Genomic DNA, 26,500 nt, shown 5'->3' on the forward strand with positions numbered 1-26,500 from the left:
TCCTTTTCTAGGATACTTGGTCTCTGGCCAGGGACTACAAATGGACCCAGATAAACTCTCTGCCGTCTTAGATTGGCCACGCCCCTCCGGACTCCGTGCCATCCAACGTTTTTTGGGGTTCGCCAATTATTACAGGCAATTTATTCCACATTTTTCTACCATTGTGGCTCCTATTGTGGCTTTAACAAAAAAAAATGCCGATCCCAAGTCTTGGCCTCCTCAAGCGGAAGACGCCTTTAAACGACTCAAGTCTGCCTTTTCTTCAGCTCCCGTGCTCTCCAGACCTGACCCATCTAAACCCTTCCTATTGGAGGTTGATGCCTCCTCAGTGGGAGCTGGAGCTGTCCTTCTACAAAAAAACTCTTCCGGGCATGCTGTTACTTGTGGTTTTTTTTCCAGGACCTTCTCTCCGGCGGAGAGGAACTACTCCATCGGGGATCGAGAGCTTCTAGCCATTAAATTAGCACTTGAGGAATGGAGGCATCTGCTGGAGGGATCAAGATTTCCAGTTATTATTTACACCGATCACAAGAACCTCTCCTACCTCCAGTCTGCCCAACGGCTGAATCCTCGTCAGGCCAGGTGGTCTCTGTTCTTTGCCCGATTTAATTTTGAAATTCACTTTCGGCCTGCTGATAAGAACATTAGGGCCGATGCTCTCTCTCGTTCCTCAGATGCCTCTGAAATTGAACTCTCTCCTCAACACATCATTCCTCCTGACTGCCTGATTTCCACTTCTCCAGCCTCCATCAGGCAAACTCCTCCAGGAAAGACCTTTGTTTCTCCACGCCAACGCCTTGGGATCCTCAAATGGGGTCACTCCTCCCATCTCGCAGGTCATGCGGGCATTAAGAAATCTATGCAACTCATCTCTCGCTTCTATTGGTGGCCGACTCTAGAGACTGATGTGATGGACTTTGTGCGAGCCTGCACTATCTGTGCCCGGGATAAGACTCCTCGCCAGAAGCCCGCTGGTTTTCTTCATCCTCTACCTGTCCCCGAACAACCTTGGTCTCTGATTGGTATGGATTTTATTACTGACTTACCCCCATCCCATGGCAACACTGTTATTTGGGTGGTCGTTGATCGATTCTCCAAAATGGCACATTTCATCCCTCTTCCTGGTCTTCCTTCAGCGCCTCAGTTGGCTAAACAATTTTTTGTACACATTTTTCGTCTTCACGGGTTGCCTACACAGATCGTCTCGGATAGAGGCGTCCAATTTGTGTCTAAATTCTGGAGGGCTCTCTGTAAACAACTCAAGATTAAATTAAATTTTTCTTCTGCATACCATCCTCAATCCAATGGACAAGTAGAGAGAATTAACCAGATCTTGGGTGACTATTTACGACATTTTGTTTCCTCCCGCCAGGATGACTGGGCAGATCTTCTACCTTGGGCCGAATTCTCGTATAATTTCAGAATCTCTGAATCTTCCTCCAAATCTCCGTTTTTCGTGGTGTACGGCCGTCACCCTCTTCCCCCCCTCCCTACCCCCTTGCCCTCTGGTCTGCCCGCTGTGGATGAAATTTCTCGTGATCTTTCCACCATATGGAAAGAGACCCAAAATTCTCTCTTACAGGCTTCTTCTCGCATGAAGAGATTCGCAGATAAGAAAAGAAGAGCTCCTCCCATTTTTTCCCCTGGAGACAAGGTATGGCTCTCCGCTAAATATGTCCGTTTCCGTGTCCCGAGCTATAAGTTGGGACCACGCTATCTTGGTCCTTTTAAAGTTTTGTGTCAAATTAATCCTGTCTCTTACAAACTTCTTCTTCCTCCTTCTCTTCGTATCCCTAATGCCTTTCACGTCTCTCTTCTTAAACCTCTCATCCTCAACCGTTTTTCTCCTAAATCTGTTCCTCCCACTCCTGTTTCCGGCTCCTCGGACATCTTCTCTGTCAAAGAGATCCTTGCCTCTAAAAAGGTCAGAGGAAAAACTTTTTTTTTAGTGGATTGGGAGGGTTGTGGTCCAGAAGAGAGATCCTGGGAACCTGAGGACAATATCCTGGACAAAAGTCTGATCCTCAGGTTCTCAGGCCCCAAGAAGAGGGGGAGACCCAAGGGGGGGGGTACTGTTACGCCGAGCGCTCCGGGTCCCCGCTCCTCCCCGGAGCGCTCGCTACACTTCCCTCACTGCAGCGCCCCGGTCGGTTCCACGGACCCGGGGCGCTGCGTTACCACCTCCGGCCGGGATGCGATTCGCGATGCGGGTAGCGCCCGCTCGCGATGCGCACCCCGGCTCCCGTACCTGACTCGCTCCCCGTCAGTTCTGTCCCGGCGCGCGCGGCCCCGCTCCCTAGGGCGCGCGCGCGCCGGGTCTTTGCGATTTAAAGGGCCACTGCACCGCTGATTGGTGCAGTGGTTCCAATTAGTGTTTACACCTGTGCACTTCCCTATATCACCTCACTTCCCCTTCACTCCCTCGCCGGATCTTGTTGCCCTAGTGCCAGTGAAAGCGTTCCTTGTGTGTTCCTTGCCTGTGATTCCAGACCTTCTGCCGTTGCCCCTGACTACGATCCTTGCTGCCTGCCCCGACCTTCTGCTACGTCCGACCTTGCTTCTGTCTACTCCCTTGTACCGCGCCTATCTTCAGCAGCCAGAGAGGTTGAGCCGTTGCTAGGGGATACGACCTGGTCACTACCGCCGCAGCAAGACCATCCCGCTTTGCGGCGGGCTCTGGTGAAAACCAGTAGTGACTTAGAACCGATCCTCTAGCACGGTCCACGCCAATCCCTCTCTGGCACAGAGGATCCACCACCTGCCAGCCGGCATCGTGACAGATGCTGCCTACTCTAGGCTCTGTCATTGTGCCGCCATGTGACTCCTTGTTAGATTGGGTTTTGTGGTCATACAGTATTAGTGCAAAGTAAATGCCGGGATATTAAACTTGGGAATTTAATATAAATCTTAAATTTTAATTTAAAAAATCGATGTAATCTTTTCAAGACTGGGGCCCTATGTCGTCGACGTAATATATTAGCTGTGGAATTATCACAAAAATCCAATGAAACAGCATGGAGCGATAACAATGAACCATAACTGATTATATGACACATACGCACTTTCACAGTCAGGGGGCACTGAGAGGCAGGGGCTGGAACAGGTGGTATCTCCCCTGGCGGAGGACCGCCTGCTTGATGCTCACCAGAATGGGTAATCAAAAAATTTAAATAGATTCAAATAAAATAAAATAAAAATTCCATAAAAAATCTCTTTATTCTCTTCAATTTTGACGCTATATGGTCTCATCCAGTCTCATGCCACATCCACACGCTCTGCTGCAGTGATTCTAAGAGCGATGTAATCTGCATGTCATACTGCATAACAGTATTATTTCACTAAAACAGCACACTCCCTATGCGTGTTAGGACAAGGCAAAGTGTTCTACACCCCTATTGAGGTTATGTGGTCTCCTCATGCTTTAGCCACCTCCACACTGTGTCATTCAACCACTATATGTTCTCCTCATGCTGCCGCCACCTCCACGCTGTGTCATTCAGCCACTATATGCTGCTGCCAACTTCAGGTTGTGTCATTCAGCCACTATGGGGTCTCCTCATACTGATGCCACCTCAAGGCTCTGTAATTGTACCGCTCTGCGACAGTGATTCAAATAACAATGCTTCTGATCTGCATGTCATACTGAATAACAGTATTATTTCACTACCCCAGCACACACCCTATGTGTGTTACAGCAAGGCAAAGTGTTCTACACCCCTATTGAGTCTCTCTGTGGGCCAGAGATAGATTTTTTAATAGCGATTCGCTGCAAGTAAATTCGGACCAAAAAGCATTTTCTTTCTTTCAAAAATTCACTCATCTCTAATGTCAGGCACCATGTCAGGCACCGGTAGAAGACCGAGGACAGGAGTCCGACTCCAGCAGGGGGGGGAGTGGTCAGAAGGTAAGTCAAAGATTATTATTTTTGTTCCAAAAACCAGGGCAAATAAAAGAGAGAAAAATTTCCATTCAAAATTATGGGCTGGGATATGTATGTATGGCAACATGGGCACTCTTAGTAGCCACCCTATGCTGTGCATATGAGGGAACCACCTTCTCTATTAACTCTGTAAAGAGTTTAATAATGGGAATTCTAAATCAGAAAACCCCTTTTAAAGGGGTACTCCGCCCCCAGGGGGTGGATGGAGGGGGTGTGGCGTGACATCATGACCAGGGTCACCCAAACCCAGTATTCTGAAAATAACTCTCAGAACGTCGGGTGCTGCATGGAGACCGCGGGGGTCCCGCAGATGGATAGGGGATATCCATTGATATAGGGGATATCCTTTGGATAGGGGATAAGATGTCTAGGGGCAGAGTACCCCTTTAAGAGACAGACATATTTCGGCATGGGTCCACTAATAGTCTCCAGTGGCCGGATATCCTTGACTAATAAATTGCTGCGGGTCCATGAGGACTGGACAATGTACCAGTAGTAAGAAGTATTGCTCACATAGAGGTTGGTCAGTCCCTTAAAGTCGTCTTTTTTAATTTCCATGATTTTGTTATTCTGGAGATCCAGGAGGGTGGTGTCCTTTGGAATATTTTTGGGGACGCTGGTCAGACCTAAAACAGAGGAAACATTGTAAAATTAGATCTCTGCCTCATTTAAGTAACCTTGTAAATATATTATGTTGCTCATTGAGTACTTTTTATAGCCCAGAGCTGTATTCACAATTCTGCCTTCAGAGTTGAAAATTCCCAGCAACCTTTGCTGGCTCAGCATCTGCTCATAGTTTTCACTTACATTTTGCAATCTAGAAAGTGTAATTTGTATATAATGTATTGTGCTGTAGTCTGATTGGAGCTGCAAGCAGTTGTTGTGGGATCCTGTACTAAATCTACAAATGCTACCTCAGCTATACCCCTGAGAAGACTTTGGTTCAGTGAGTACAATTTTGGAGTTTAAAATAAATTGGATACAGTCTGGGACCAGGGTAAAAAATACCCCTTCACTTGCCCCTAATTCGTTCAATGCCACTGCTGCTCCATTGTCCCCCACTGGATGTGCTGCACGTGATGCTGTAGTCAATCCAATGCACACTGCACAAAGTCAGTGCAGCACTTCTGGTGTGGATATTGGACTACAGCAACAATAAATTAAAAGGGTTATCTGGAGAAAAAAAATACATTTAAAAATGTGACAGTAAAACAAAAAAAATAAAAAAATAAAAAAGTACTCATCTGCCCCCAATCTTATGACAGTGTACTTCTGACGGTGCTCCTCAGGAGGTGCTGCTCTCTGCCCCGACACATAGGATATGCAGCGATGACCCACCTCAGCCGGAGACTGGCCTGTTAGGCATATCTTATGTATCAGAGAGGACGGTAAACTCTGAGCAACAAGACTGGCATGGTCAGAACAGCATTGGTGTGGGATCAGTGACAAGTGAGTACACTTTTTTCTATGTTTTGCTATGTTTTTTTCTTTTAAACTACTGGAAAACCTGTTGAAGGTAACTGAGCTTCTACTAACGCTCCCAAACATTTCTGTCAGAACTGAAGAAATTGTTCCTTCATCCAAATAACTGTGCTGCCATATATATGCCTGAGGTCTCTATATCTGGTGCTGGCTCTGGTGGTCTACTTAGGGAACAAACCTTTGGAGAAGCAGCTGCAAAAGATGTTATTTGAACACCATCAGGGCCGTAACTATAGAGGGTGCAGAGGTAGCAGTCGCACCTGGATGCCTAAGAGGACCCAAAGGTACCTCTGCCCAATAAGAAAACATCAGTATCATAAATGGGGCACAGTAGACATGGAGCCCTGTTACAGATTATGTATTGGGGCCCAAAAAGCTACAAGCAAGATAAAGTACATCAACCAAAGACCATCCCAACATTTTTCTCACATATGGAAGCTTATAAAATGGTGCATAGTAGAGGTAGGAACTAGTGACTTTATCGGTATGAAAGGGATTCAACGCTATTGACCTGCAGCAGGAGCAGGGATGTGCACACATAGACTAGAAAGGGGGCTTGAGCCCCTGCCCTTTTGATGCCTCCTCTTTAGGGCCCCTTTTGTCCTGGACAATGTTTCTGCTGATAGCAGTAATATCAATGTAAGTGAATGGCCCATTTTTTCAGTTGGGCCCCTGCCCCCCCCCCCCCAAATATGTCTGTGCACGTTTCTGAGCAGGAGAATTACTAACTCCACCCGGATACCATACCCCTCCGACTGATTTACTACAGTCCATAGTCTGGATACCATTTGCAGATTTCTAGATAGACCGTAGGGAATTCAGAGGAATTTCTCCATTGGCCAATTTAGTAGTTTGAGGTCTCCTCCAAAGGTGAAGGAAACAAATCATATCATACTTTCCCTTAAGGAATCTTGAAGCTCCTTCCAGACAGTAAAGGCCACCTATGGAATTTATAGCTAATCTAGCAAGCAGGCGCATGGAAGTTATTAGTGCTGATGGTAAGTTGCTTGTCTTTACATGAAGAAGGAGCTGCTGTATTCCTTAATAGTAGAAGAACAGACAGTGATATCCACATAAACAGTGACATGGTGATGTATTTACATGATGAAACGACTTCTGGGGGCACAAAACTAGAGATTTGTGTTGCAAAACTATATCTCCCAGCAATCAGGCCCATGAAACTTCTCCTGATTGCTCCCTTTGGACCTTTGTTGTGGATATCCTGGCAGCATGGAATGGGCCACCAGAGTGCCACCAACTTTTGCGAAACCACAACTCCCTGCATGCCTGGACAGCCAAAGGCTGCCCACAGTGTCTTCCCACAGTGCTCTCTGCTGACACCTCTGTCCATGTCAGAAACTGTCCAGAGCAGGAGCAAATCCCCATAGCAAACCTCTCCTCTCTAGGCAGTTCCTGACATGGACAGAGGTGTCAGTAGAGAGCACTGTGGTCAGAACTACACAACTTACTCTGGAGCATACAGCAGCTGATAAGTCCTGGACGGACTAAGATTTTTAAATAGAGGTAATTTACAGATGACTTTCTGGCACCAGTTGATTTAAAAAACAAAATTTCCACAGGAGTACCCCATTAAAGGGGTACTCCGCCCCTAGACATCTTATCCCCTATCCAGATCACCGCGGTCCCGCTGCTGGGGACCCCCGGGACTGCCGCTGCGGCACCTCGCTATCATTACTGCACAGAGCGAGTTCGCTCTGCACGTAATGACGGGCAGTACAGGGGCCGGAGCATCGTTACGTCACGGCCCTGCCTCTCGTGACGTCACGACCCGCCCCCCTCAATACGAGTCTATCGGAGGGGGCGTGGCGGTCATCAAGCCCCTGCCATAGACTTGTATTAAGGGGGCGGGCCGTGATGTCACGCGGGGCGGAGCCATGACGTCACGCTGCTCCGTCCCCTGTATCGCCCATCATTACGCACAGAGCAAACTCGCTCTGTGCAGTAATGACAGCGGGGTGCCGCAGCGGCAATCCCGGGGGTCCCCAGCAGCGGGACCGCAGCGATCTGACATCTTATCCCCTATCCTTTGGAGTACCCCTTTAAGGTTTTTCCATTTTTGCACTTTTGTTTTTTTCCTCCTCATCTTCTAATTTAATCATAAAACTTTCAGTTTTCCACCTAGAGACCCACATGAGGCTTGTTTCATGCACTACCGATTTTACTTTGTAATGACATCAGTCATTTCACCACAAGATCTACAGGGAAACCAAAAAAAAATTAAAGATTTGTGGGACAAAATTGAAAGTAAAAAAAAACAAAACGCCATTTTGTAAATTTGGGTGGCTTCCATTTCTACGCAGTGCACTTTTTGGTATTCTGTAGGTCCAAACGATTAAAATGATACCCAACTTATATAGGTGTGATTTTGTTTTACTCAGGGTATGGGTATGTAAGGGTATGTTCACACGAGTGGACCCACAGAGTATTTTACGCTGCAGATCCGCCAGTGAAGGACCCCTGCATGGTGGCTTTACATGTGCCTGTCAGAGCGGCAATACACCACTACGAGCAGACACACTGCTATGTGCAAGCCCTGTGCCTGCGGCTCACAAATAATTCAATGTGCAGCGCTGCGGCTCAAAGTTAACCCTTTCCCCGATGCAGGGACATCACTTTTGGTGGGGGGACAGAGCAGCGCCCGCGGGTCACATATGATTAGTTCCCCGATGTGGGGACAGCGGGCTGTGGCTGACAATTCATTCCCTGACTGTGGGCTGAAAAGCTGACAGTGCGCAAAGTATACTATTGAGCAGGGTACTATTGAGCAGGGCTGGGGAAAAGGCATGCTAGAAGGGAAAAAAAAAAGCCCGGCCACAAACAGTGCTGGGCGGCAACGCTAAACAAGTTGGGCAAGGCACTGAATGAGGAGACAGGCTACAAGGCATGCTGGGAGCTGTAGTTTCTAAAACAAAGGCAAAACAAATAGATGCTACACTACATGGACACACTTATGCAAAGAAAGGAAAAGAAAGACAAACAAAGAGCAAGCACGAGACCAGAGATAACAAGAAAACTCACCTGCAAGGATAAGTAGAAACTGAAAAAACACATTGGCCACCGGAGTACCCCTTTAAGGTCAAAATGGGCTTTGTCTTTAAGGGGTTAAAAATGTCCTCTTCTGACCCCTATAACTTTTTAATTTTCCCACATGCAGGGATATATGAGGGCTATTTTTTTGCGCCGTGATCTGAAGTTTTTATCGGGACCATTTTTGTTTTGATGAGACTTTTTGATCACTTTTTATAAATTTTTTTTAGGGTATACAAATTCACCAAAAATACACAAATTTGGACTTAGGTATTTTTTTTTTACGTATACGCCATTGACCGTGCGGTTTAATTAATGTTATATTTTTATAGTTTGGACATTTATGCACATGGCGATACCACATACTGTATGTTTATTTTTGTTAAAAAACAAAAACATTCTAATGGGAAAAGGGGGGTTCAAACTTTGATTAGGGAAGGAGTTAGTTAACATTATATTTTATTAGTTTGGACAGTTACACACACGGCAATACCAAATATGTATGAAAAAGAGGGTGATTTTTTTACAGACTTTTTACAGATTTTTTAATGACCCCATTGGGGACTATTAATAGCAATCACTCGATTGCTAATACTGTTCAGTGCTATGCATAGGCATAGTCAGGGGCGTAGCTAGAGACCACAGGGCCCTGGTGCGGAAAATTGCCGTGGGCCCCCCTACCACCTGACGACCCCCTTCCCCAATCCTGGACAACCTCTTACTCGGCCACACAAAGATATCAGTAACTATGCTATACGCTGTACACTCTGAATATAACCCTGCCACACACTGTACCTTCCAAATATAAAAATCCATCCATAATAATACTAATACTGTTACATGCTGTTTCTTCTCAGTTTAGCTGAATCACACCTGTCCTCCTCCAGACCCCTCTGTCCTCCCTAGACCCCTCTGTCCTCCTCCTGGCTCATCTGTTACAACCCCCCTTCCCCCCAGACCCATAAGTCCTCCTACATGCTCCTCTTCCCCCCTCCCTAGACCACTAAGTGGTCTCCAGGCTCCTCTGCCCCCTCCCCAGACCCCCCGAATTCTACTCTAGGCTCCCCTGCCCAACTCTCCAGACCTATACCCAATCACCTCCTGGCCCCCCACATTGATGAACAGTATATGTATTTATGTATGATGTGTATGAGACTGGTGTATGTATGATATTTGTGTGTATGATGTATGTATGATAGATGTATGATAAATTTACACATCATACACCTATCTATCATTCATATACACAACTATCATACATACACATACCTATCATTCATACATACATCTATCATACATACATCCATCATACATACACACATACATCACACATCCACCCATCATAGATACATCCATCTAGCATACATACATAACATACATACACACATCACAAATACACACACACATGCACACATCTAGCTTACACACATCTATCAAACATACACACATCATGCATACACACACCCAGCGACTGCAAATCCCCCCCGCCCCTCCCACACACACACACACACACACACACACATGCATAATACATACATACACACGCACATCATACATACATCATACATAAACGCATATCATACATACACCCGCCGCCACATCATACATACATACGTCCTTCTAGGTTACACACATCTCCACACATCATACATACATACATACATACATCTTGCTTACACACATCTATCATTCATACACACACCATTCATACACACACATCGTTCATACATTATACATACAGTACATACACACATCATTCATTCATCATACATACAGTACATACACACATCATACATACACACGCCGCCTCCACCCCCTCCACACACATGCATAATACATTCATATATATACATCATACATAAACACATCATACATAAACACATCATATGTACAACTGCCACCTCTAGATCCCCCTACATAATACATCTCCCCACATAATGCATACATCCTTCCAGCTTACACACATCATACATACATGTTGCTTACACACATCTATCATTCATACATACACACACATCATTCATACACCATACATACAGTATATACACATATCATACATTCGCACGCCACCTCCGCCCCCCCACATGTATAATACATACATATCATCATACATAATACATCTCCACACATCATACATACATCCTTCTAGCTTACACACAGCTCCACACATCATATATATACAAACATACATACATACATGTATGTTGCTTACACACATCTATCATTCATAAACACACATCATTCATATATCACACATACAGTACATACACACACCATACATACAGTACATACACAAACATCACACACATTATACATACACACTCTGCCTCCGGACCCCAAATCTAACCTGCCCCCCGCTCCTCCGGACCCGAAGTTAATTAACCCCAGACCCCCCCCCCCCTTCCCTCCAGGCCAAAAATTAAGCCCCCGCCACTCCTCCAGACCCCAAATTAAATTAACCTCTCCTCACTCACCTGCGGCCAACATGAAGACCCTGCGGGCCCCTCCGTGCTATGGGGCCCGGTCGCAATGGCGACCTTTGCGACCTCTATAGCTACGCCACTGGGCATAGCATTTATCAGTACTGTTTGCAATCTACTTGTATGATATGCCAGAAGGAAGACCGCATCAAAGGCATCTAAAGCATTATCGGGGCCATCTTGACTCATAGCCCCAATAATGCTTTAGATGCCGGGATCAATATTTTAAGTGTTAATGGTGGGTCTGCCATGCATGATCGACCACAGCTCCTGCACTGGCTTCATGTACATGATGTAAATATACGTCCTGGTGTGTTAGTTCCAGGGCACCGGGAGGTACATTTACGTCCATTGTTAAGGGGTTAAGCAAAAGGAGGTTTCTCCTCTACAAGGCAACCACAGTGTAAACAGGATGATGAGGAAACGGGCCATGGAATTGAAAGGGTGTAAAGGGGAAACTAACAACATGCTACTCTGTCCTGGTTGACAAAACCCTGCACTCTAATGGAGGTCGGTTGTGATCTTTACTGTGGTGGCCCCAGTCTGGTATTTATACCATTGTGTATAGTTCTGTATTAGTTTTGGTGTTTGGTAACATTCTATGAGGGGAATTTTTCATTGGTTTTATGCGCAGTGAGTGAATTTTATGACTTTTCAATTAGACTCTTTCAAGACAACAACTTGGGTGTAGCCTGGCATGGTCAGCTTTTTGCAGTGGTCGGTGACTAATCAACTTTGTAAAACAGTTGCGAAATTTTACCGCAATCTCACCAGTCCACTGGGGTGTGTGTGTGGGGTGTGTGTGTGTGTAAAGAAACAAATGATAAATGATAAATTCCCCCTGTAAATATTGAATTACACGTAAGAATTGTTACAGGCTAACCCTTTGACCACACAGCTGTAAACCTATAACGTATCCTCATCATCATGATGGATTAGTACATCATCCATCATAGAAGTCCAGTATAGTCATGCGTTCTGCCGCTACATACTTCTGCTGTTATGTCATGAATATCTTAAAGGACTGTGCTGTAAATTACACAAACTCAGATCTGATAGGGAGAGTCTGGTATATGTCTTGTTTATGAGAGTCCTGACATGGGCGTCCGGCACTCATTCTCTCACCACATCTACCTCATGGTGGTTGGTCTAGTGGATCTGCGTCAACAATGGACGTCTTCCTGCTCCTCATCGGTGGGCATACACCACATAATCTTCAGGGATGGTTACAGTTGGAAAGGGTTTCATAGAGTTCTGGGAATTTTAGTCAATTTAGTCAAAAATAGCAGCTAAAAGGTGGATTGGCTAGACTGTGACTGATGTCCTGGAAAGTGCCCATGGAATTCACTGTAACGTTCTTTAAATGGCGCCTGGATGTACCTGTCAACCTTACACCTCAGTAGAGGCACCGAATTCTCTGAATAAGTTTGTGTAAAAAGGAGAAAAAACATGGGCTGGAAGTAGAGATCAGGCGGCAGAGACAGCCAAATCATTGGAATATTTTTGTTGACAGATGTAGAATAGACATTTCCTTCCACCCCTTAGAGGAACAAGCTCACAGCTGGAAAATAGTTCCAGTCCTCCCAATTTATCTATGTCTGACTGGAAAATCGGTCAGTACACCCCATACAAGTAGAATGTATTGCTTTTTTCTATATACTCTGGCTGACTAATGCTGGGGGTCTTACCTTTTTCCCAGAAAGTTGTACAAGATTATAATGATGGTCTACCACTCCTGGGTGTATTGTGTATTTAAGTACCATTCACATTTAAAGGGGTTATCCAGGAAAAAAACTTTTTTTTATATATATATATATATATATATCAACTGGCTCCAGAAAATTAAACAGATTTGTAAATGACTTCTATTAAAAAAAAATCTTAATCCTTTCAGTACTTATGAGCTGCTGAAGTTGAGTTGTTCTTTTCTGTCTAAGTGCTCTCTGATGACACCTGTCTCGGGAACTGTCCAGAGTAGAAGCAAATCCCCATAGCAAACCTCTTCTACTCTGTGCAGTTCCTCAGACAGACAGAGGTGTCAGCAGAGAGCACTGTTTTCAGACAGAAAAGAACAACTCAACTTCAGCAGCTGATAATTATTGGAAGGATTAAGATTTTTTAATAGAAGTAATTTACAGATGATAAAACATTTTTTTTTTCCTGGAATACCCCTTTCACATACAAGACCCCCCAAAGTGCCTTTATTTACTGTTTTGACTGTTTTAACAAGGGTCTGGTTTTATGATTTTAACTATCTTTTGAAGTCCCTTTCTACAGCCTGGGTGTCTTCCGGATGGCAACAAAGTTAAATACTAATGGTGAGTACAGGAGGGTTTTTTTTTAGTTAATTTTTTTATTTTAACTTGGCAATGGAACCTTTCTTCTTCAGGTGCAAATTACCTACAGGAATCCTATGGGACTTCTAAAGTGGGACACTAGGCAGTCCAACTGATCCCTGCAGTGCGGGGAAAACACAGAGAAGGGACCTAACTTTAAAGAGGTACTCCGGTGAAAACCTTTTTTCTTTTAAATCAACTGGTGGCAGAAAAGTTAAACATATTTGTAAATTACTTCTATTAAAAAATCTTAATCCTTCCTGTACTTATTAGCTGCTGAATACTACAGAGGAAATTCTTTTCTTTTTGGAATGCTCTCTGATGACATCACGAGCACAGTTCTCTCTGCTGACGTTATAATAATAATAATAACACTTTATTTATTGTTGTCCTTAGTGGGATTTGAACCCAAGTCCCCAGCACTGCAAGGCAGCAGTACTAACCACTGAGCCACCATGCTGCCTTAGTGTACATCTGCTATGCACGGTTGCTAAAATGAACAGAGATGTCAGCAGAGAGCACTGTGGTCGTGATGTCATCAGTGTTACAAAAAGAAAGGAATTTACTCTGTATCATTCAGCAGCTAATAAGTACTGGAAGGATTAAGATTTTTTAATAGAAGTAATTTACAGATATGTTTAACTTTCTGCCACCAGTTGATTTAAAAGAAAAAAGGTTTTCACCGGAGTACCCCTTTAAAGGGGTACTCCGGAAAAAACTATTTTTATTTTTTATTTTTTTCAAATCAACTGGTGTCAGAAAGTTAAACAAATTTGTAACTTCTGTTAAAAAGTCTTATTCCTTCCAGTACTTAGAAGCTGCTGTATGCTTCACAGGAAGTAGTTCTTTTCAGTCTTTGTCCATGTCAGGAACTGTCTAGAGCAGGAGAGGTTTACTATGGGGATTTGCTCCTACTCCGGACAGTTTCTGAGACAGACAGAGATGTCAGCAGAGAGCACTGTGGTCAAACTGAAAAGAACTACTAAACTTCCTGTGGAGCATACAGCAACTGATAAGTACTGGAAGGATTAAGATTTTTAAATAGATGTGATTTACAAATTTGTTTAACTTTCTGGCACCAGTTGATTTGAAAAATGGTGTGATGGCAGGGATTTTGGTAAGATTACCACATACTTTTAGTGAGGAAGCATTGTCCCTCTTCTCTTAGTCTGTTTTGTAATAGACCATAAATTCTATCTACCCTCCACTTATCTCCTTTTTCGGACAGGATGAACATTCCATGACCAACACATTCTTGTTTTATCTAAAACACATTATTTCCATTCTACGCTTTTTGCTTATTTCCGTGTGGGAGAAAAGGCTTGCAAATCAGATCTGTTGCTTTTATTGCTAAAGGTTATTTTTCAATGACTCTAATCCTTTCCATCCCTTACAGGAGCCAGTATAGGTTAAAGGGGTACTCCGGCGGAAAACTTTTTTTTTTTTTTTTTTTTTTTTAAATCAACTGGTGCCGAAAGTTAAACAGATTTTTAAATTACTTCTATTAAAAAAAATATTAATCCTTCCAGTACTTATTAGCTGCTGAATACTACAGAGGAAATTATTTTCTTTTTAGAACACAGAGCTCTCTGCTGACATCACGAGCACAGTGCTCTCTGCTGACATCTCTGTCCATCTTAGGAACTGTCCAGAGCAGCATATGTTTGCTATGGGGATTTTCTCTTACTCTGGACAGTTCTTAAAATGTATTTATTTTATTTTATTTATTTATATAGTGCCTACAGATTCCGCAGCGCTTAAATGGACAGAGATGTCAGCAGCGAGCACTGTGCTCTTGATTCAGCAGAGAGCTCTGTGTTACAAAAAGAAAATAATTTCCTCTGTAGTATTCAGCAGCTAATAAGTACTGGAAGGATTAAGATTTTTTAATAGAAGTAATTTACAAATATGTTTAACTTTCTAGCACCAGTTTAAAAAAAAAAATTATAAAAAGGTTTTCCAATGGAGTACCCCTTTAAAACAAATGGTCTGGCACAGGTATCTCCTGGGGGTCCTTGTAACCCTTATATAGAAGGGGTTTCAGCCCAGTTGACCCATTCCCTTTGCAGTGGGTGCTGTGAAGAACACTGCTGGCAAACATTAGAGGTTCTAATGGACCTACCTGAGCTTTATATCAACATGATACCCTACAATCAATGAGGCAATGAAGGGCCTCAACACTCTAGAACATTGGTTCTTCAAGGGTAGCGGGCAGGGACATAACTTTAGGCTCCCGGGCCCCATTGTACAGTGTATAACAGAGTACTTCACGTACTATGGCCAATTTACAACACTAGTGTCTTCCTATGTCTTAGAGGGTTCTATAGGACCTTCAGACACCAGACAGGGCCTGGGTGGGACTTTTACCCCTGCACTCACTGTAGTTTGGTACAAATGGCGTAACGGTGTAACGTGTAGGTAGCTTCTGGGCTGGTATTTTACTGGCACAGCTGGTATTTTGATCACCCTGACGGTATTTTTATATTAAAAATACCGGCAATGCAATGGCCGTTTTTTTTTTCCAACCAATCCTCCAATTCCCGAAATGTTGCACCATAACCTATTCCAGTGTTTCCCAACCAGAGCTCCTCCAGCGGTTGCAAAACTACAACTCCCAGCATGCCCGGACAGCCAGCGGCTATCCGGGCATCCTCGGAGTTGTAGTTTTGCAACCGCTGGAGGCACCCTAGTTGGGAAACACTGACCTATGCTATCTACTACTATACAGTCCAACATGCTGGGAGTTGTAGTTTTGCAACAGCTGGAGGCACCCCTGGTTGGGAAACACTGACCTATACGATCTACTACTGTACAGTCCAACATGCTGGGAGTTGTAGTTTTGCAACAGCTGAAGACACCCCTGGTTGAAAAACACTGACCTATACTATCTACTACTATACAGTCCAACATGCTGGGAGTTGTAGTTTTGCAACAGCTGGAGGCACCCCTGGTTGGGAAACACTGACCTATACTATATACTACTATATAGTCCAACATGCTGGGAGTTGTAGTTTTGCAACAGCTGAAGGCACCCCTGGTTGGGAAACACTGACCTATACTATCTACTACTGTACAGTCCAACATGCTGGGAGTTGTAGTTTTGCAACAGCTGGAGACACCCCTGGTTGAAAAACACTGACCTATACTATATACTACTATATAGTCCAACATGCTGGGAGTTTTTATTTTTATTTGGGGCAGCTGCTGAGCCACAGGCTGTATCAGAGCATGCTGGGAGTTGTAGTTAGTAACTAACTGCAACTCCCGAATTTGCTCAAAGAAAAAAAAGAGAGATCAAAAAGTCACATCAAAACAAAAATGGTAGTGTTAAAAACTACAGATACAGGCCCGTATAAGAAAAAATAAAAATGTTATAGGGGCCAGAATAGAACAAAATTTCCCCTGTATATGTGTATCCTGTGATGTGACTGTGGTGGTAAAGAAGTGTAAAAGGGGTTATCCAGGAAAAAACTTTTTTTCATATATCAACTGGCTCAAGAAAGTTAAACAAATTTGTAAATTACTTCTATTAAAAAATCTTAATCCTTTCAGTACTTATGAGCTGCTGAAGTTGAGTTTTTCTTTTCTGTCTAAGTGCTCTCTTATGACACCTGTATCGGAAACTGTCCAGAGTAGAAGAAAATCCCCATAGCAAACCTATTCTGTTCTGTGCAGTATCAGAGACAAGCAGAGATGTCAGCAGAGAGCACTGTTGCCAGACAGAAAAGAACAACTCAACTTCATCAGCTGATAATTATTAGAAGGATTAAGATTTTTTAATAGAAGTAATTTACCAATCTGTTTAACTTTCTGGAGCCAGTTGATATATAAAACATTTTTTTTTTCCTGGAATACCCCTTTAAGTGTGTAAAGAAGTGTTATGACTTTAAGAAATGTTCCCATGTGATCATCAGTTGTCATGTGATTGTTACCCAGGAGGTATCAGTGACCAGGTGACTTAAGGGGGACCAATGGGATCCCCCAGAGTCTCCATCATAAAAGCCCTGGGAGGAGTCTCTTCTCTCTCTTGTTGCTGAGGTGCAGTCGAGCCTAAGAGTCTGGAGTCATAGGAGCCTCAAGTCAAGTCTACAGCCACAAGTCTACAAGTAAGATAAAGTCACAGCTTAGTCTACCTCAAGTCAAGTCAGTCCCTGTCATCTGTTAAGTTAGCGTGGCCTGCAGTAAATTGTCCATAGCTACTGCAAGTCCCAGCAAGCCCTTAAGGTCTTTGAAGTCACTGGTCACCTCTGTGGGCCCCGGCTACACTGTATAGACTGCACCATCTGTCACTCAGTAAAGCTACCGTTGTCCGTAACTTGGCGTCGAAATCATTATTGCCCCCGTGCCTAGCCCAGGATCCAGCGGTATACCTTCAGGTGGTATTGAGGATAAACCAAGCCCTGGCGTCACGAATACAAGAGGTTAATGCCATCTGCCCCTAGGGTAATTCCATCTGCCCTGTATCACACCCCATACCACATTACACATATACAGTAACCCCCCCCCCCCCCCCGACCTATGATGGCCCCAACATGCGATCATTTCAACATACGATCACTCTCAGAGGCCATCGCATGTTGAATACGATGCTTTTGTATGTCGCATAAACGGCTATCGGGCAGCGCAGACTGCTTCAGCTGCCACCGGATAGCCGTTTACGGTGCCCCGTGTGGTCCGCTGACGATCACTTACCTGTACTCGGGGCTCCGGGGCGTCCTCTTCAGGTTCCCCTGCATCGTCGGCGCTCTCCATCGACGTCATCACGGTAGCGACGTGATGGTGGCGACGGAGAGCGCGGATGCCAGGGAAGCAGAGGCCTTGCCGGAGTGTCGGGGACACCCCGGGGACACGGCGACAGCGATGGACGGCGACATCCAGGGCAGCGGTGACGAGCGGTGATGGTCTGGAGCTGCGGGGACACGTCAGTACAACCTCCAATACCAGTGGTCTTCAACCTGCAAACCTCCAGATGTTGCAAAACTACAACTCCCAGCATGCCCGGACAGCCAACGGCTGTCCGGGCATGCTGGGTGTTGTAGTTTTGCAACATCTGGAGGTCCGCAGGTTGTAGACCACTGTCCTATACTTTACATTGCACGGATCCCTCAACATATGATGGTTTCCACAAACGATGGTTCATGTGGAACGGATTACCATCATCTGTTGAGGGACCACTGTATAATTAATTATGCAAATACCGTGGCCGGTATTTTTTTTGCAAGAAAGGTGGCAACCCGAGCCCCATGTGCCAATTATAATACTGGTTTCTTATAGTGGAGATGTGCTTTGGGGCCCCCATAGGCACCAGGTCCAATGCCCCTGCTGGCTATGGAAATACTGTTTTCTTTTAGGCCTCTTTTAGGCCCCACCACCTTACCCCCCTCCGTATGTTGCGTTGTTGAAGGTATGAAGATGAAAAGTACTAAGACATTTTCTCAGCAAAAAAAAAAAACAACAAAAATCAGCCAAGTTAGAAAAGAAAATTCACAACTTGTATGTATCTTGGCAGCTGAAAAATTCATGGAAAACTCTGCACATGTTTGATGATTTGTCTATTGGCAAATCCCCTGTGATACATCATGTCACGAGGAAGCCCTCTGATCTCAGAAGTATTTTACAAACAACCCGAGGAGGAGACAGAATTTTGACAGTCAGTGCCAGCATGGCATTCCCTAGGGGAACCCTCCACAGACTTCCTTTTGTCAATGAAATGAGATAAGCAAAAATTGGTCTCATTTACATCATAGCTTCTAAAAGCCAACTTGTCCATCTGAAAGAGAATTTTCCAGCATTTCAGTAAAGGCGATGTCCACAGATGCATCGAAAGCTGTTTTGCAAAAAGTCTTAAAGGGGTACTCCGCCCCTAGACATCTTATCCCCTATCCAAAGGATGGGGGATAAGATGTCAGATCGCCGGGGTCCCGCTGCTGGGGACCCCTTGGATCGCTGCTGCAGCACCCCGCTATCATTACTGCGCAGAGTGAGATCGCTCTGCACGTAATGACGGGCAATACGGGGGCCGGAGCATCGTTACGTCATGGCTCCGCCCCTCGTGACATCACGGCCCGCCCCTTTCAATACAAGTCTATGGGAGGGGGCGTGGCGGTCGTCACGCCCCCTCCCATAGACTTGCATTAAGGGGACGGGCCGTGATCTCATGAGGGGCGGAGCCATGATGTCACGCTGCTCCGTCCCCCGTATCGCCCGTCATTACGCACAGAGCGAACTCGCTCTGTGCTGTAATGATAGCTGGGTGTCGCAGCGGGGATCCCAGGGCTCCCCAGCAGCGGGACCGCGGTGATCTGACATCTTATCCCCTATCCTTTGGATAGGGGATAAGATGTCTAGGGGCGGAGTACCCCTTTAAAGGGTTTATCCACATAAGGTGATTTTAGTAGGTACCTGGCAGACAGTAATGGACATGCTTAGGAAGGATTTGCACTTGTTTTAGGGTGAAACGGCTATGTTGTGAGATTACCATAATACTGTGGCTAGCTTTTTGTGAACTGGTATTTCCTGTTTGACTTTTCTTTTTTTTTACTACAAATCCCACAATTCCATTTTCCTCCCTCCCACACATCAGCCACCCCACCTATTGAAACATAAATGAGCTGCATCCATTGCAACCTGGGAAAATATATGCTGTTAAAATAAATATTGGGGTGAAAATCACAGAAGAATTGTAAGAAAACCGTCACACACAGGTACAGACACTATATTATGGACTACACTAACTTTACAGCCCCTGTAGCATAGTCAAATAAAAAAAAAAATCCTGTAATACCCCTTTAATTCAAAAATATTTGTGCTCATGTTTTGCACACCTAACAAATGAAATACTATAGAGATTTTATAACTTGAGATGTGCTTTAGAAAAAGACTGACTACGCGCTACTGCCTCCTGCAGTGTCCCACTGCAAGAGTTGTTATACTTGGTTGGGTGTAGCACAGACTGTTTAATGCCATGTTTTTATGACGTAAAAGGGATTTTTCTTTTGCACTGTTATAAATGTGTAATATGTTCTATTTATTGAGAACACATGATAGGAAAGTCGGGGCGGCACTACCGCTACTAGTTACACCACAAAACCTCTCTTACACCTAGGGTGATGGAGAGCACAAAACTGCGGAAGAGCATAGGGTGGGGCACAATGATAAAAAATAGTTCCCCCAAAAATATTAAAAAGAAGTAGAAAAAATACTCAGTGGCACTCACCTATTTAAAAACTATGACTTTATTGGGTTCATTAAAAATGGCTCACCACCGGCAGTATGGAAGGAGGCAGCAGCCGAAGGAATAAAATAGCAAAGGGGGGAATCAAGAGAAATTATGTGGCAAAGGGGATAATAAATAGAGGGGGCGGGCGGGCGGATTTGGCATAGGGGAATAAAGTGGCACGGGGGGATCGGGGAAGGAGGGGGTGAATGATGTGGCTGGCGGACGTACAGAAGCTGGAGACCACTGTTTAAACAGCGGTGTTCTGCTTCTGTGCTGAGGCTGCTGCGGCGGGGGGCTGCAGTGGGGCCCGGGCCCCTTACTGGGGTATCGGCTGTACCCCCTGACGGCGGCCCTGTGTACAAGGTGGGGCCGGCACATAAGTCTGGTTGTCCCCAATTGGGAGTGTTTTTGTCCCCTATTGGGTGTGTCTGCTTCCGCTTCTGGAAGTGTTCCCTATTCGGAGGGTGCAAATACATTACGTCTTATGAGACTCTGCCGGGGAATTAAAAACTGTCCCCTATTGGGAGGTGTCCGCTAAGGGAGATTTTACTGTAATAGCTCTTCTGGTATCTGTAAGGGATTCAGGCCAGAGCATGAGCATGGTGGCTGACATGTGACATTTTTAACCTCATACACACGCAAAAGGAAGTACTCTGGTTTGTTTTAAATACACTGTCTCTCAGGGATAGAGAGATCACAGGGATTAGTACCAGATTAATGCCATCACCACCAATGACTTCCACTACCGCTGACTACTTTCCACTGCCAGTACTTTATAAGTTGTAACAAGAGGCTGTGAGGAAGATTTATTGAAACCTGCGTAGAGGAAGAGCGGTGAAGTTGCCCTTGGCAAACTATGGATGAAGTTTGATCGGTAAAAGACTTGTTGGATTCAACTCCTTGTCACCCGGAGTCTTGGCTTTACTGTACATACAACATCAAGGGTACCCCATGTGCCATCATCCAGGTACTGTTTCAGGGTGTGCTGTGGGGGGAACCTCATGGCCACTATCTTGGCAGCCCCCTCACAACTGCGCCGGCTCACAGGAGCACGAGACTTGTCCTGTTAAATCTCCAATACTGTGGCAAGGTTGTGGTGCCCCACAAGGCCCATTTTCTAAACAGGTGCGGCTCTAAAACCATAGCTTATGCTTCCAGTTTCCGTCGCTTTACTGCACCTCCTCTCTATTAAAGACCTAGTCATAACCTGAAGCTCTCGGAAGTAGCTGACAGACCCCATTGCCCCTCTGTAATATGCTCCCCCACCTACTAATAGTCATTTATAAAACTGGTGCCTTCTAATGTGGCCCGAAACCTTTGGGCCCAGATGTAACTACTACTCATGCACCTTTTATAGCTACACTCCTTACTGTATTATTAGGTAATACCCTATCATATAATTTACTAACCGCAGCTTAATTCTAGCCATACCCTTCTGTCTGCTCTTGCCAAAGGGGCTATAACAACAGTAAAGGCAATTTCTTTTTCATTTGGAGCATTTTATAATCCCAGTATCTCTGTGGCCATTTATTACTATGGCAAAAACATTCTGGTCCTATAAATCACTGACTGTTTCCTTCAGACCCCCAGCGCTAACTAAAAGCTCTAAAGTGATCTAAGGAATCCATGGAAAAAAATATTAGCAGTCCCTTATGGCCTGGTAGGAAGTAGTTCAGAAAAGCAAAATTCTGGGGACTTAGAATTCAAGTGCAAAGGAGCAGATAATGGTGGACATAGTCAATTTAAAGGGGTAGTCCAGGAAACTGAACTTTTTAGACACTTATCCCCTATCCACAGACAGGGGATAAGTGTCTGATCACTGGGGTCTGACTGCTGGAAGCCCCGCGATCTCCAAAACGGGATCCCAGATACTTAGTTCCTGGTGCACTCCGGCCCCCACCTTCCTGGACGATCGCAAGTGATGGCCTGCTCGGCCAATCACCAGCCGAGGGTGGGACATAGCTGCGGCCGGTGATTGGCTGAGCGCGCAAGGACTTGTCCAGGAAGGTGGGGGCCAAAGTGCGCCCAGGACAGGTAAGAAGCTGGGGGTCCATAAAGGACAACTTGAGGGGTCCTAGTGGTCAGATCATTATAATTAGACACTTATTAAGAAATATGTAAGTGTCTAAAAAGTTTAGTTCCCTGAACTACCCCTTTAAAGGGTAACTCCACAATAAACAATGTTTTCTCTTTATAGCTTATTTTGCATTTGTCTCTATGTAATCATTTTAGATTTAGATCATGACACAAGGTAGCATTGATTACGTACAGTGTATATATATATACACACACTGTAAACTCACACTTCTTGAAAAAGAAAATGAAATGATGCCCATGATCACTGCATCAAATCTGGATTGCTATAGTCAACACAGCCATGTTTTCTGTGCACTTAACTTCTATACTTCTCTGCAACAAGGGGGCATTCATATAATCTTAATATAATATAAAAAGTATTCCAAACTTGTCTACCATGCCTTTGTTTCTCAAAATTAAAAGATATACTGGTTTAAAAAAGACCAAACGTAGCCATAGGTTGAAAATATTTGGTCTATTAAAACCTATGGCAATGCCACAGGCACACAGCGGTTTATGTCAGGACACTTTTTTTTAAAGATATTCCAACATAAACCTGTAGTTTACAGACAAAATATAAAATATATGCAGCTTAAAGGGGTACTCTGCCCACAGACATCTTACCCGCTATCCAAAGTGTGGTGAGGGTGTGATGAGGGCAGATAGAATTACCCTAGGAGCAGATGGCATTAACCACATGTGTTCGTGACACCAGGGCGTGGTTTATCCTCTACACCACCCAAAGGAATACCGCTGGATCCTGGGCTAGGCACGGGGGCAAATAATGGCCCACGATGCCAAGTTACGGAACAACAGCAGCTTTACGGAGTCAGTCAGACAGATGTAACAGTCTATACAGCTTGGCTAGGTCCACGGAGGTGACCAGTGACTTCAGAGACCTTAGGGCTTGCTGGGACTTATAGTGGACTTGGACAATTTGGATGCAGGCCACACTGACTTGAGACAGATAGACTTGGACTGACTTGACTATGACTGACTATGACTGACTTCACCCTTCTGTAGTTTACCAGGCTTTGACTTGACCTGTGGAGCAATGTACTTGAGAATCGGTGGCTGCTTGACTGACTTTAGGCCTCCTCTGGACTCCAGACACCTAGGACTTAACCTCACTGCAGTTCAGCAAAGACTCCAAGAGCATTAGAGCTAAGAGAGAGAGCTAGCTCCACCCAGGGCTTATATGGGAGAGACTAGGAGAGGTCCCATAGGTCACATGGTCACTGACACCTCACTGGGTTACAATCACATGACATCAGGTTAATCACATGACAACTATTCTTAAATCTATAACACATTACAGGTATACAGTATTACAGGAGATAACACACATACAAATGAATATACAAGGGGAACAGATGCAGGGGGGCCCAGCGGACACTGTAGGGAGGCTACCTGACAGGGCAGCAAGGGTACAGGGGTTCAACTCCTGTACTGGGCCACCACCAAAGGATAGGGGATAAGATGTCTGATTGCGGGGGTCCGTGCACCACCCATGCCACACCTATATGCATTCTATACAGTATGCTTAGAACATTAGGTTTGGGCGGCTGGAGAGGTGACATCATGCCCCCTCCATTCATATCTCGCAGTAACTCGCAGGCGTGTGTCCTTAATGGTTTACAGTGGTTTCCCCATCTCAAGAAGTTATCCCCTATCGCCAGTGGCCACTTGGCAGTGTTCTATGGCAATGCATGCACGGTAAGTTTTGTTCATGCTAGGGAACATTTCACCTCCGTTGTTCTGATTAATGGAGGTCCTAGTATTCAGACCCCCCACAAATCAGCTTGTTACATGCTTTGCTGTGGATAGGGAATAACATCTTGAGATGGGGATGCCCATTTAAAATACTGACAGACAACAGTATAACTTCACCCCAGACAACACAGTATTGACATAGTTACTTAGACTTACTTAGACTCTGGGGTTTTCACAAAATCCTTTTGTACTAGGGTTTTGCTTTAAAGGGGTACTCCACTGGAAAACATTTTTTTTTTTTTTAATCAACTGGTGTAAGATTTGTAAATTACTTCTATTTAAAAATCGTAGTCCTTCCAGTATTTATCAGCTGCTGTATGCTCCACAGGAAGTTATTTTCTTTTTGAATTTCTTTTCTGTCTGACCACAGTGCTCTCTGCTGAGGAACTGTCCAGAGCAGGAGCAAATCCCCATAGTAAACCTCTCCTGTTCTGGAAAGTTCCTGACATGGGACAGAGGTGTCAGCAGAGAGCACTGTGCTCAGACTGAAAGGAAATTCAAAAAGAAAATAACTTCCTGTGGAGCATACAGAAGCTGATAAGTACTGGAAGGATTAAGATTTTTCAATAGAAGTAATTTACAAATCTGTTCAATTTTCTGGCATCAGTTGATGCTTTTAACATTCTGTCAGATTTACTAACGGTTTACTTGTTGGTTACTGTATTTCGTTGGTTTTAGATGTGCATCTTTTGCATTCAATTGCGCCATTATGCAACATTATGGGACAATTTGCACCACAAATTGCCCATATGACATCATGAATTAGTCCGGACTTTTTATTTTGTGTGAGATTGTTTGCAGATGCTTTGCCGGTCTAAGCGCCAAATCAAGAAAAACCCAACATAAACACGTAATAAATCTTTCAGGCAACTTCTACAAAAAAACATTGCCAGCTCACTGTTTAGTAAATTTGGGCCCGTATGTACATTTTGAGGATTATAAATTTAAACTTACCAAGGTCGGAGCACTGTACTACACGTAGGTGGCACTGGCATCCAAATGGGCATAAGTCAATAGGAGGCATTCCAGGGGGAAAAGGGCTAGGACCATCAACTGGAGGAGCTATAGTAAAACCTGACCCATCTTCATTGGCCTCGTCTTTCATCATCGTAAGTCCATCATCCATTGAAAAATCCCAGAATCCTCTTTGCTCAAATGGCAGTGCATTGCAAAGTATCGCCCAGGAGCACAGGAGAAGTAAGGTCTTCATGATTCCAGTGATAACCTTCAAAGACAGAAGACAATCTGTGGTCACAATCTGAGGGCCCAACAAGGATTTCACTACAAATACCCTTTATTTTAGAGGTGCAGGACCCCCTTCTCCAGAGATACTCTATGGGAAATTGCCCAAAGGGTCATGGAAAAGGTATTTAACCAACATCAAATTTAGGGGTTCATTTTGATAATTGTTGAAGCCTACATATTGCAGCCCCCTCTATACACCACTGTATGAAAACATCTTCTGGAAGAAGATGTCCTTTACCTTACAAGTATCCCTCTTTTCAAGCATAGTATATATATTTTTTGTTTCAAAACCATTTGCAGTTCATTCCATGATTCTGAAAGAGAGTTTTTTTTCGACATAATTATATAACTTCCAGTCAACATTAATTCTTTCAAGATGTTTTATAGTATTTAGAATGGTTGAAACCGTACAAAAACTAAGAAAACAAGAAGTACCCTAGATGTCCAAATAATTTGCTTTACCTCTGTATACGTCTATGTCACACCTCAAAGATATAGGGTAAGGGTCCTTGACCATATCAAATTCCACTGAGACCATCAAAAATGTTTAAAAGTATAAAAATTACAGTATTTTCCATGTATCCATTTATTGGTACTCGGTGGAAGGAACAATTCTATGAGACAATTAAAATGGTTCTGTCAGTAGGGTTTTAGGAGTAGAAAGTGAGGTCATGTCTGTATAGGACAGTTCATGCTGAATCTTTGCATATCACTCATGTGTACATTGACCTCTCTGTCACTGAGAAATCATTGTTTTCGTGAATATTCAAATGAGGCACTGAAGCCCACTGGGTGTTCCCAATGCCAACTAGAGCCCAGCAGAGTTTGGCCCCTTTACATGTTTGTCATGCCCCTCTATGACAGAATAGAGGGAGTTATAAACGTGAAGGGGCCAAATTAT

General features: G+C 44.3%; 1 protein-coding gene across 1 annotated transcript in view; it reads right to left on the bottom strand.

Moving 5' to 3' along the window:
- BGN (biglycan) overlaps positions 1-26,500 on the bottom strand; it is a 70,066-nt gene that overhangs the window by 20,436 nt on the left and 23,130 nt on the right. The window contains exons 2-3 of the mRNA XM_056538066.1: positions 25,309-25,579; positions 4,454-4,566 (exon numbers count right to left, since the gene is read on the bottom strand). Coding sequence (XP_056394041.1) covers positions 4,454-4,566; positions 25,309-25,564 — 369 coding nt within the window. The 5' untranslated portion in view covers positions 25,565-25,579. The remainder of the gene's footprint in view (positions 1-4,453; positions 4,567-25,308; positions 25,580-26,500) is intronic.

This window comes from Hyla sarda, chromosome 9, assembly GCF_029499605.1.
Source record: "Hyla sarda isolate aHylSar1 chromosome 9, aHylSar1.hap1, whole genome shotgun sequence".
NCBI lineage: Eukaryota > Metazoa > Chordata > Amphibia > Anura > Hylidae > Hyla > Hyla sarda.